General features: G+C 34.8%; 2 protein-coding genes across 3 annotated transcripts in view; one reads left to right on the top strand and one right to left on the bottom strand.

The window, feature by feature from the left end:
* The first annotated feature begins 350 nt into the window (after positions 1 to 350).
* LOC137396200 (serine-aspartate repeat-containing protein F-like) overlaps positions 351 to 13533 on the top strand; it is a 31916-nt gene continuing 18733 nt past the window's right edge. The window contains exons 1-4 of one of the 2 annotated variants that reach the window (XR_010978495.1): positions 351 to 418; positions 1056 to 1101; positions 3132 to 5117; positions 5686 to 5755. Coding sequence is in view for 1 of the 2 variants with exons in the window: in XM_068082367.1 (XP_067938468.1) it covers positions 1059 to 1101; positions 3132 to 5117; positions 5686 to 5699 (2043 nt within the window). In the remaining variant the exon portion in view is untranslated. Of the gene's footprint in view, positions 419 to 1055; positions 1102 to 3131; positions 5118 to 5685; positions 5764 to 13533 lie in introns of those variants that run through there. The other variant, XM_068082367.1, reaches the window with a different exon arrangement.
* Positions 6457 to 13533, bottom strand: part of LOC137397591 (SCO-spondin-like) — a 32448-nt gene continuing 25371 nt past the window's right edge. The window contains 12 exon segments of the mRNA XM_068083886.1: positions 6457 to 6580; positions 7054 to 7221; positions 7457 to 7627; positions 7743 to 7850; positions 7853 to 7912; positions 8030 to 8200; positions 8520 to 8690; positions 8892 to 9062; positions 9874 to 10044; positions 10231 to 10404; positions 10870 to 10944; positions 12281 to 12321. Coding sequence (XP_067939987.1) covers positions 6537 to 6580; positions 7054 to 7221; positions 7457 to 7627; positions 7743 to 7850; positions 7853 to 7912; positions 8030 to 8200; positions 8520 to 8690; positions 8892 to 9062; positions 9874 to 10044; positions 10231 to 10404; positions 10870 to 10944; positions 12281 to 12321 — 1525 coding nt within the window. The 3' untranslated portion in view covers positions 6457 to 6536.

Here is a 13533-nt window from a genome sequence, read left to right as displayed (position 1 = left end):
GATGTTAATATGATTGGAGCAACCTAGCAATAATTTTGGATGGCCTTATCAATACATCAGGCTGTATTTTTCCAGTGTTACAAAACATCAAATAAATAAAGTTGAAATGCAATACAAGGAAGCACAGTAATTTATGCAAGTGGATGGTGTACTGAACGCGTAGGCTTTCCTGGCACGCAAGCAAGGCTGTAACTGTGGGCTTAAACGTGGTTGGTTAAGCTCAAGTAGCCAATCATGTGAAAGACTGGATTTGACGCTCAAGTAAGGCTGTCTATCCGTAGATACTATTAATAGATGATCAATAGAAGGGTATAAATGCGAGGGAGCACAGCAGAGCAAGCATTGCTGTCTATAGAGCTACTAGTATTACTAACAATATTGCTAACACTGAAGAGCTCAGTATTCAAGGAACCTGACAGTAAGTATTCCTGATATCAACTTACCTTTACTTGTTTGTCTTAAATTTCATGAATTACACATTTTGTGTAAAATTGTGGCAGTTAGATAAGATATATCGCAAATGAATAGATAATCAGAGATTATCACAGAGATTGTCTGGTGTTGACTACATTTGCAATGGAAAGAGAGTCTATCACAAAATGACACATCTTATCTCTGCTTTATTGATTTTGTACAAAGTTAGAAGGCTGTTTTAATGAGTCAAGTTGTTCATTGTCTCAACTCAGATTACTCTCTGCCCTGCTACATTATAAGCACTCCCTGTTTATATATTACTTTCTGCCCTACTACATTATAAGCACTCCCTGTATATATGAATACAAGTGACTCACCTCAGGCGCAAATAATCTAATTTAGATGTATTTATATTCTAGTAAATGTTTAAATTGAATTGCTCACTTTGGGAACATGTATTCTGTTGTAGTGTTGGTCATGGCTGTAAAATCCAAATTGATCTTATAACCATCACAGAATTGTGGCTATAAGAGTTCAACTAGAGTTCAACTAGAGTTCAACTAGAGTTCAACTAGATACTAACCACAATTCTTTTTTGCCACATTTGTGATTTTCTAAAACACTCTGTTCTTTATTTGTAGAAGATGAAACCCTTCACAATTATTCTACTCGGTCTTCTAATAGCGGGTATGTTCTCTAAGGAGTTGTCTTTTCATTTTGATTTTTAGTCAATGCAGTACATTTATCTATAGTTCTCTAAGGAGTTGTCTTTTCATTTTGATTCTTAGTCAATGCATTACATTTATCTATAGTTCTCTAAGGAGTTGTCTTTTCATTTTGATTCTTAGTCAATGCATTACATTTATCTATAGTTCTCTAAGGAGTTGTCTTTTCATTTTGATTCTTAGTCAATGCATTACATTTATCTATATATCAAAGCTGTTCCTTGTTGGAACAAATATTTTTATTATATTATATTTTATTTTGTTTGATTATTTTTTGCGTTTATAAACTTAACATTATATACTCCAGGTAACAACGCATAAGCTTAAAACAAATATACGATATTAAATTATGTAAAAGAGTAAATAGTAAAAATTAACAAAGTTATAATCATCAATGAATACAAGGAAAATAAAATAATAGTTGTAGGTTCAGAGGTAAATGTGGTGGGAGAGATATGCTGTGTAACAAACTCTAAAAGTTAAAAAATTAAGAAAATACAATAATAACAAAAATTATGTAAGCTTATTTAATACGACGTCTAGTACATTTTTATAAATTTTCATTATTTGTTGCTATATTTTATTTAGTTAAAATTATTTTCATCAGTTTCTTTATTTTCGATTATCGATCTGTATTGTTTCAAAAAACGTTCAGAAATGGGTGATGAAAAATACTTTTAGCGAAGAATTAAGCATTTGCTCAAATTTTATCTACTGAAGAATCTTTAGTTTAAGTGGTCTTAAACAGATATTTCAAGTTATGATTAAATATTTATAAAATACATATTTGTAGGAGTTTCTCTGTCTACCAGACACTTAGGTGTTGCTGCTATTGTTGCTTGCCCTTTCCAACCTGTACATGCACATCTAAATATTCTATTCTAACCTGTACATGCACATCTATATATTCTATTCCAACCTGTACATGCGCATCTATATATTCTACCTGTACATGCACATCTATATATTCTATTCTAACCTGTACATGCACATCTATATATTCTACCTGTACATGCACATCTATAAATTCTATTCTAACCTGTACATGCACACCTATATATTCTATTCTAACCTGTACATGCACATCTATATATTCTATTCTAACCTGTACATGCACATCTATATATTCTATTCCAACCTGTACATGCGCATCTATATATTCTACCTGTACATGCACATCTATATATTCTATTCTAACCTGTACATGCACATCTATATATTCTACCTGTACATGCACATCTATAAATTCTATTCTAACCTGTACATGCACACCTATATATTCTATTCCAACCTGTACATGCACGCCTATATATTCTATTCCAAACTGTACATGCACATCTATATATTCTATTCCAACCTGTACATGCACATCTATATATTCTATTCTAACCTGTACATGCACATCTATATATTATATTCTAACCTGTACATGCACATCTATATATTCTACCTGTACATGCACATCTATATATTTTATTATAACCTGTACATGCACATCTATATATTCTATTCCAACCTGTACATGCACATCTATATATTCTATTCCAACCTGTATATGCACATCTATACATTCTATTCCAACCTGTACATGCACATCTATATATTCTATTCCAACCTGTACATGCACATCTATATATTCTATTCCAACCTGTACATGCATATCTATATATTCTATTCCAACCTGTACATGCACATCTATATATTCTATTCCAACCTGTACATGCACATCTATATATTCTATTCCAACCTGTACATGCACATCTATATATTTTAAAGGCTGTATTATTACAGCTTCCTTTCATCACAGTAAACCAATCAAGCAGACAAAACTTGAACCATAAATTTCTGAAAAAGTCAGCTTTAATTGGTGTTTAACATAAAAAGAAACACTATAATATAAACGATCATGTTTATAAGAGTAATTATGTCATGCTGTGAGCAGTTAGATACCTTTGACTTTTTTTAGGCATTTATCTATTTATCATGTTGTAGTCACTGCTGTTCACGGAGAGTCTGAAGAGGGTAACAGTTTAGAAGATGAGAAGATCAAAAAGAGTGTAGAGTTATTTGATGAAAATACAGGAGAAGACAACAATGACAGTGACAAGAGAAGGAGAAGAGATACTGATAGAAGCAGTGTAAGTACAAAGGATGATGATGATGATGATGATGATGATGATGATGATGACGATGATGATGACAAGAGAAAGAGAAGAGATACTGATAGAAGCAGTGTAAGTACAGAGGATGATGATGATGACGATGACAAGAGAAAGAGAAGAGATACAGATAAAAGCAGTGTAAGTACCGAGGATGATGATGATGACAAGAGAAAGAGAAGAGATGCAGATAGAAGCAGTGTAAGTACCGAGGATGATGATGATGATGATGATGATGATGATGACAAGAGAAAGAGAAGAGATACTGATAGAAGCAGTGTAAGTACAGAGGATGATGATGATGATGACGATGACAAGAGAAAGAGAAGAGATACAGATAAAAGCAGTGTAAGTACCGAGGATGATGATGATGACAAGAGAAAGAGAAGAGATGCAGATAGAAGCAGTGTAAGTACCGAGGATGATGATGATGATGACAAGAGAAAGAGAAGAGATACTGATAGAAGCAGTGTAAGTACCGAGGATGATGATGATGATGACAAGAGAAAGAGAAGAGATACAGATAAAAGCAGTGTAAGTACAGAGGATGATGATGATGATGATGATGATGACAAGAGAAAGAGAAGAGATACTGATAGAAGCAGTGTAAGTACAGAGGATGATGATGATGATGACGATGACAAGAGAAAGAGAAGAGATACAGATAAAAGCAGTGTAAGTACCGAGGATGATGGTGATGACAAGAGAAAAAGAAGAGATGCAGATAGAAGCAGTGTAAGTACCGAGGATGATGATGATGATGATGATGATGATGATGATGATGATGATGATGATGATGATGACAAGAGAAAGAGAAGAGATACAGATAGAAGCAGTGTAAGTACAGAGGATGATGATGATGACAAGAGAAAGAGAAGAGATACAGATAAAAGCAGTGTAAGTACCGAGGATGATGATGATGACAAGAGAAAGAGAAGAGATACAGATAGAAGCAGTGTAAGTACAGAGGATGATGATGATGATGATGATGATGATGACAAGAGAAAGAGAAGAGATACTGATAAAAGCAGTGTAAGTACCAAGGATGATGATGATGATGACAAGAGAAAGAGAAGAGATACAGATAGAAACAGTGTAAGTACCGAGGATGATGATGATGATGATGATGATGATGATGATGATGATGATGATGATGATGATGATGATGATGACGATGATGATGATGACAAGAGAAAGAGAAGAGATACAGATAGAAGCAGTGTAAGTACAGAGGATGATGATGACAAGAGAAAGAGAAGAGATACAGATAGAAGCAGTGTAAGCACAGAGGATGATGATGATGATGATGATGATGATGATGACAAGAGAAAGAGAAGAGATACTGATAGAAGCAGTGTAAGTACTGAGGATGATAATGATGACAAGAGAAAGAGAAGAGATACAGATAAAAGCAGTGTAAGTACCGAGGATGATGATGACAAGAGAAAGAGAAGAGATACAGATAGAAGCAGTGTAAGTACAGAGGATGATGATGCTGATGATGATGATGACAAGAGAAAGAGAAGAGATACAGATAGAAGCAGTGTAAGTACAGAAGATGATGATGATGACAAAAGAAAGAGAAGAGATACTGATAGAAGCAGTGTAAGTACAGAGGATTACGATGATGATAACAAGAGAAAGAAAAGATGCGCAGTTGACCTCAGTGACGCAACAGATGAAGGAAATGATGATGATAAAGGAAAAAAAAGACGAAGACGATGGGTTGGCATAACTAGTGAAAGCGGTGATAACACTGGAGAGAAAGAATACACTGACGATAGGAAGCGAAGATCGACAATCTTTTCTCTCCTGAAGGGTAAGTGAATGAATTGAAGTTTGTTGTTTGTAATTGTTGCACTTATTTGATCATTTGTTTTGTCATCAATAGCAATGCATTATACTAACATTTTGATTTTATGATGAATTTCTACCACATAATACTGCTGTAGAGTCTGTTCAAATGTTCCTAGAGGCATACCACCTGTAGGACATCGTATAAGGTTGTAATTTTCGTTTAAAGGGTCTTTCGCTGTAACTGTTAACTAGTTATGATTTTTAAAGTAATATTAAAAAGTTAAATGAAATATATTGAATAAAGTTGGAAACCTTTTGCCGTTTTCGCTGACTTATAGAAAAAGCTATTTTTATGTTTTAGAAATTTTTAATCTATCAAGGTCATATGACTAATAGATATCCTCTATAAAGGTTGTGATTGTTGATTTTTGCTGAAAAGTTTTTTATTATAGTATACTATTTGCAAAAGTAAAAATCCTTTGTGTTAAAAACTGCTTGTATTTTATATATTATAAATGAGCAGCAAAGACCTTTAAAACTAGCTAAATATCTACAAGTAAGTTTAACTTAAAACTTTTTTACTATTTTAGACTCATTCAAATAGAACCACAGGAGGCAGAAGACAAGCTAAAGCGGGTGGAGAGAGACAAGCTAAACCAGGTAGAGAGAGACAAGCTAAAGCAGGTGGCAAATGAATCTCAAGTCACCTGAGAGTTTTTATTTATTATTAAACTTTTATATTCACCAAGTTTACTCTTGTTCAATTATTTCATACAATATTTGATATTTGATCATTTCTAAAATATATGGAGTGCTCAAGGAGCAGTAATTGTTGGCTCATATTGAAATGATTACTATCATTTGGTTTGGACTTATTGACATTTGGAGATTGCTCAGGTCACCATGCTACTTTGACAAACGAAAAATGTGGAACATATCTACTAAAAATCAACTCTTTAGATCACAAGGGTATGCATGCGCCATTTGCATGCAGGTAAATGCTGTGTGATAGTTTGCACAATGCAAGTAAAAGCTGTGTGATAGTTTGCAGTATGCAGGTAAATGCTATGTGATAGTTTGCAGTTCGCAAGTAAATGCTGTTTGATAGTTTGCAGTACGCAGGTAAAAGCTGTGTGATAGTTTGCAGTATGCAGGTAAAAGCTGTGTGATAGTTTGCAGTATGCAGGCACACTCAAACGCATCATTGTAACAAACAGTATGTTTGAATTGTTCAGAAGCTGAGATGAGCATGATGTATAACATATTCTCATAAGATAGCATAGTAAAAGCCAGTCGTTTGTCACATGCTATATTTCATAAAACAATTTAAGAACAACAATACTAAAACAATATCTTTTAAACAAAATACAAAAATATTCTGGTGATAGAATAAGACAACTCCCCAAGACAGTTTCCATTCCAGATATTCCATCAATATCCATTAGTAGCCATTGCTACCATATCTTCCCTGTCTGTACTGACCACCTAAAATACATTAAAAGCAGGTTAGACTTATGCCTCAATTATATTTGCCATTATGAACACGCTGGACATGATCCTCAGGCTATCTGTGTGGACAGTAAATACACAACTCGATGAGCACCTGTTGACAAGTGGTAGTCTGTTGAGCTATGCAAAGACTGGTTAATTGCTAAAGTAACAAATACTCACATTTGTGTTGGTCGGTTTACATACACCTCGCTAACTGCTCTTCTAGATTGTTTTTAGCCGATATTAGTACTGGTACTGATATTGCTGGTACTGATAATGGTAGTGATACTGATACTGGTACTGATACTGGTACTAGTACTGATACTACTACTGCTACTGATAACAGCACTGTTACTGGTGCTGCTACTGATACTGGTACTGACTCCAAAGTTTAACTTGGTAGTACATGATGTGCATATTAATGTATCTATAGTATCAGATGAGTCCCGCAGGTAAAAAACACTTACAGTTGTTTGCGTGTCGGCATGATTTCGAATCAGTAGCCGAGCCAACGCAGCTGGCACCATAATGAGAAGGCGCAGGATTGGTGCAACTTCTGCTTCTGTATTTTGTTCCAGACCCACAGTGTCCAGAACAGTCAGACCAGGGTGTCCATGAGGTCCAGCCTCCATGAACTGTCAGATATATCCCAAACAATTATTATTTACCAGATACTGGTCACGCAATCGCACACAGGAAGTTATCACTTTCATAAGATCTTCATAGGAAACAGTTTAACAGTGTGTTCCAAAGTTAAATAGATGCAACTCTTGTTAATATTGATCAGAAAGTTTGTTAATGAAGGTGAGAGTTATCTACTCATTTGTATTTAATATAGTGATTTGCTGAATAATTAGGTGTTGAGCTCACCTGAGCAGTAGCCATGGTTACAGCTGACGCTCTCATACTCGCTGCCGTAGCATTCAGCTCCACCATAAACAGGTGCAGGGTTAGTACAAGTTCTGTGTCTAACTTTGGTTCCATCTCCACAGGTCACAGAGCAGTCTCCATAAGAACTCCACTCACTCCAGGCTCCATCGACTGAAAACAAATATTTTGCATTAGATTTGGCAAAACTCAGCGTCCCTAAGAAGTGCATCACGCTAAGGAATGCATTATGCAAACAGAAAATGTATTTTTAGACATTTTCACTAACCTTGGCAATGATGAGTGTTACAGCTGGTATTCTCATCAATTGATCCATAGCATTGGTTCCCGCCGTAGGCTGGAGCTGGATTATTACAATATCTGCGTCTAGTTTTTGTCCTCCACCACAGGATGCTGAGCAATCACCATAGTATCCCCATTCTCTCCAGCCACCATGAACTGTAGATAAAAGCATCTAGTAATATAGTTGCCATTTTTGCCTAGACTTGCATTATTGAAAAAATGTGTTGAGAGCATGTCCAGCTATTTATGAACAGAGAGGTGACAACTTCTTACCTGGGCAGTGATATCCAGTGCAGTCCTCAGTGCTTACACCAGATCCATAGCATTGGTTCCCACCGTAAGCGGGAGCAGGGTTGTTACAATATCTGTGTCTAGTCTTAACCCCACTTCCACAGTCAACAGAGCAGTCTCCATATTGTCCCCACTCTCCCCAACCACCGTGAGCTGTAATCGTGGCAATAATATAATTAGTTCTTTAAAAATCACGTTACAATTTTTTTTTGTGTATGCCTCTACATTTCTAGTGTATGTTCTGTTTTCTGTTTATGCCTCTATATTTTTGTGAATGCCTCTATGTTTTCTGCTTACGCCTCTATGTTTTTGTGTATACCTCTATGTATCTTGTGTATGCCCCCATTCTTATGAATATACGTACTGAACTGAGTAAAGGTCAACTATGACTTCCGCTTTTTCCTAAAATTCTTATCGCAAAACACTGCGTATCATTTACAGTTTAGCATTGACTATTAAATGATATACTTACTTGGACAATGGTGGGCGTTGCATGTAACATTTTCATAGTCAGCACCATAGCATGGGTTCCCACCATAGGCAGGAGCTGGGTTGGTGCAGTAGCGAAGCCTGTTCTTGTGTCCACCACCACAGGCTGCTGAACAGTCACCATAGTGTGCCCACTCACTCCATCCTCCGTGAACTGCGTATGAAGCAAATGGATTCACTAAGTTAGTGCGTCAACAATAGCGAGTTCATGAATGATATAAGTGTTGTTTTCCATTTTTACAAGTGTAGATAACTAACACTTATGGTAACTATTATCCTTTCTACAAGGTTCAATGAGATTTAATTCTGTTCCAAGATTTTAAAAAAACTCAATAGTTTAATATCGTATGTTTACCTGGACAGTGATAGCCAGTGCAATCTTCAGTTCCTACATCAAATCCATAGCATGAGTTTCCACCATAAGAAGGGGCTGGGTTGTTGCAGTATCTGTGTCTAGTTTTCTGACCACTTCCGCAAGCGGCTGAGCAATCTCCATAATGTCCCCATTCACTCCAGTACCCATGTACTGTATAACACACAAGCTAATGGTCATCACACGAGAACCGCTTCAATAATTGAATAAAAAATTAATTAAATTCCAACCCACTGATTCTGATCAAGTCAGAATTTAGAAACAATTGAAGTTATATCAGATCACATAGCCTTTGATCCTAGCTCAACTCAAGACAAGGGTGTTAATTAATAAACCACACTAGGACTATTGTAAGTGTTAATTAAAGTTCTATTCAACTGCTGTAAAAAATAAGTAATATAATTTGAATATTAATCTCCATCAGCTATGATAATAATCAGCCATAGTAGCTAAAATAATCTATACAGAAGTTCATTTAAAATGTAAACCTTGAGTAGCAAAAGGATCTATGTAGCACTTTAACTAAAGTTTGTTAAGCTTTTTTGTGAGCTTTGACAAAAAAATACCATAAAATTGCTTATAGCTTTTTAAAGATAATTCAATGAGCAAAACCAATTAACTAAGACATATATCATACATACATATAATATAACATACATATTAACTAAGACATATATCATATTATCATACTCAATTTAAAGCATAAAAGTTGAGGTAATAATTTAGCCATTGGGCATTTTGTCTCTAGCCATTTTCAAATTATTAACATGGTAATAACCCCGTGTTGAAGCTGGTCAAATCAAATTGACTTGAAGGAGGAGTTGTGTACCCGTGCATCAAACAGGATTAAATGCTAGTGTGTAAAGACAGCTGTTATATTAATATAATATTTGTATATTTTGCTGATAAATGCTATAGATGTATGTTACAGATTTATGGAGATATTTCTAACTGTTATGTTTACCTGGGCAGTATCCGCTGTCGCAATCCATAGACTGTGAGGCAGCACCATAGCAGGTTGATCCACCATATGCTGGGGCAGGGTTTGTGCAAGTTCTGTATCTAGTCTTAGTGCCTGCTCCGCAGGTAGATGAGCACTCTCCGTAGTAACCCCATTCGCTCCAGGCTCCATCAACTATTAAGCAAATGCAGAGAATATTCATTAAAGTATGATCAAAAGTGGAATTGTCTGCTCTCCAATACCCAAGATCTATTATTATTTACCTGAAGAATATAGTTTTGAGAGTTGTTAATTGTAAAGGATTTAATTCCACTAACAAATATCTGGTATACAGGGTATGTACTGCTCCTAACTATTTACCTTGACAATCATGGTCATTACAAGAGCGGCGTTGCGTGGCATCACCAACGCAGTCAGCATTGCCATAGGTTACATAGGTTGGTCTAAGACATTCTCTTGACCTGCTTTTATAGCCTCCACCGCAAGCTTTGCTGCAGTCAGTCCAGTAGCCCCAGTCACCCCAGGTACCTTGGGCTACAACACACAAGTGTAAGTGGATGCACGACTATGCATGTTTAGTGTGAATGAGAAAAGATACAATCAACCTGCTATATCTATGGATATATCCATGGATATATCTACGGATATATCCATGGATATATCCACAGATATATCCATGGATACATCCACAAATATAATTGACATGTTAACGCTCTCCTTACAAACTTTATTTACATACAATATATATATAGTATATACAATAATAATTATATACAATAATATTTTTATATATAATTATTTACAATCAAATTAATTAATTAATTATTAATCAATTAACATGAATCAGCTTTACTAAAATTTTGACTTATGAATATAAATATTTTAAACAAGCGGCTTGTTGAGCCTGTGAAAGCAATTGTTCAGAGTTGTCAGCTCATGTGTGTATTTTGATTTGGTGATGGAGTCAATATATTTTCTAAAATCAAGAGAAATACTTACAACCAACAAGTTCACCGCCTCCAGGATTAGCGTATCTTCTTGGTAATCCGCCGCTATAGGTGGCTGATGCTATGCCTACACAGAAAAAGAGCAGCGTTTTTAGATTGGCTGCCAGAGAAATCGAATAGTTGTTGAAGAGTAGCTAGTAGTTCTGGCAATATGGTGGTCAGACACATTTTCAGCAATATTTATATTAACTAGAAATTCTCCTGTCATACAGCCCACGACCAAAGTGATATTGGAAAAAAGAAAGGGTACTGATGGTTGAGAAATGCAATATTAGCAGTCAAATAGGATAACTGCAATGGTAGCTGTAATGTGCTGGGTGTTATTATATACAACAAATAGTAGTAATGAAAGGAAAAGATTATATGTTTATAACTCTTCTCCTGCAAAAAAAGAAATGCAATACTGGCCAATATTAGAAGTAAAATGCACTGATATTATTAGAATAACCAATATTATTTATATAGTAATAATAACAAACCAATGCACAATTTTGTTTACATTTCAAAACGGCGTAGCTAACAATATCACGAAGTTGCGATATTTATATAGATTTTTAGAAAATCTGTACTACGTCGTCATTGTCCTGTAGTCATCCAAACTTATAATTAATTATTGCAATAATCTCATTAGAACCGTTAGAAAAAATATCATCGTCATGCCTTTACTTACACTGCGTTAGATTTTTAGAAAGTCTGTACTACGTAGTCATTGTTCTGTAGTCATCCAAACTTATAATTAATTATTGTAATAATCTCATAAGAAACGTTAAAAATATCATCGTCATTTGCTTTACTTATACTGCGTTGGACATCAGTTAGAATGGGAAAGTATTCAAATGTGTCGGCAAATGAAAATGAAAAAATTGAAATCGGCAAAAATGAAACGATTTCTGTACTCCTATGTTAATTGCCAAAACCTTCGGCAGTTCGACAATGCTATAGACTGGTGAAAAGTGCACGTTATTGTTTCGTGAACTGCGCAAGACTTCATCGTTCTATTATCTGTGTCTCGGCGTTTCAATTTTCAGTCTTAACTTTTATTAAACCAAGCTTTTCAAGTGTTTTGTGGCGATTTTCGTTGAAATTAATCTGTCTATTTGTGTATAATCCGATCAGATGGGTAAGTTTTAAGATATTATCGAAGGTTTACAAAGACTTGGTAACATATTTAAATAGGTTTAAATGTGTTTTGTAACGTTATTATACTTTAACGACTTTACATAACGATGCTTAAATTTGTTGATGAAATTTCTTGACAAGGGTTCGTCTCATTGTTGATGAATAATTTTCGTAAGTTGTGTGCACATGCATTTATCATAAAAACTCCCCCACTTCGCTCCGCTCGTTTGGTCGTGGGAATAGATGACAACACTCGCTACAGAAAGTCTCTGATAAACACTCACCAGCCAGAGCCGCAAGTAGAATCACTGCTTTGGTCATCTTTCTAAAAACAGAAGTTTAGTGTCAATAAACTCAAAGTAAGTCCGTTTCAATATTTAAAATATTGTTTGTTAATGAAGATGTTATTAACAATAATATTAATATCATTACTGTTGCTATTTTAAAATCACTAAATGAAGAAACTTTTGTTTATGGCTTGAGTGCATAGATAACTACAGGCATTTAAAATAACCAGCTATCAAGAAGAAAGACGTTGAGATCAGCAGTCGATAATAAAAGAGAGACAGTTCGCAGAAAGTTATTTGTGTTCTAAAATGGCAAGGAAATTTCTAAAAGGATTCATGTGAAAAAGTGATATGTATAACTGGTTATTTGTATTACAAATGATTCAGTTCCATTTCATTATTATTATTATTATTACCGAAACATCCCATATTTTGTATCAATATTTACAAACATCTAACAGAATGATTTCATTTCAGTATCATTTAGTAACACACACCATGTTCTTCTTCTCTATTCTAGCAAGATGCATTTTATATGATGATAAAAATGTGAAAATGTGAAAATGTGAAACTGCACACAGAAATGTTAAGGTAGAATTCATGAATACAGAATTTCTTTTAAACTTTTAAAAAGCTGAAATATCGTAAAGATCAAAAGATATTTGCATTATACTAACTTTCTACTCGCTTGATCGCAATGTTAAACGATACCAGGGCAGCAACATTTTTGGCTGAATAACGAAACTTAAAGAAAACAGTCTGTAGTTTTTATCTTATAGAAATGGCTCCAGCTTTATTCCTTTTATAAACAGTAAAGCCTTTTTAAATTGAAAGAAACTGAGATACCATTTCATTTTAATTATATTGTGTAACACAGCGAAGAATCTTTTTTGATTCTCATAAAAAATAAATGCTTTTCATTTTGTTTCAAAAAAATGGAAAATAGTGTAATGCCGCAAATCTTTTTTATTCACGTAAATAGTAGATATTTTAAACTTTTTTGAACATTTAGAAATTTTGATGAGTTGATGAATTGATGAGTTGATGAGTTTCTGTAATCTGTGAGTCTTCCCACTTACCTGGTATGAAGTAGTCAACACCACTGCTACCTTTCTCCGTCTCTCACTCCTTTATATACCATCAACCCCATCAATTACTCTCTGTAGACAACCGAACCAATGAAGTAAGAGTTATGCATGAGCGGAGTCTGTAACATAAGCGACATGGAGGGTTCTCTCAAACTTTCTGCC

Source organism: Watersipora subatra, chromosome 5, assembly GCF_963576615.1.
Source record: "Watersipora subatra chromosome 5, tzWatSuba1.1, whole genome shotgun sequence".
NCBI lineage: Eukaryota > Metazoa > Bryozoa > Gymnolaemata > Cheilostomatida > Watersiporidae > Watersipora > Watersipora subatra.
This window is presented reverse-complemented; position numbering and strand designations above follow the sequence as displayed.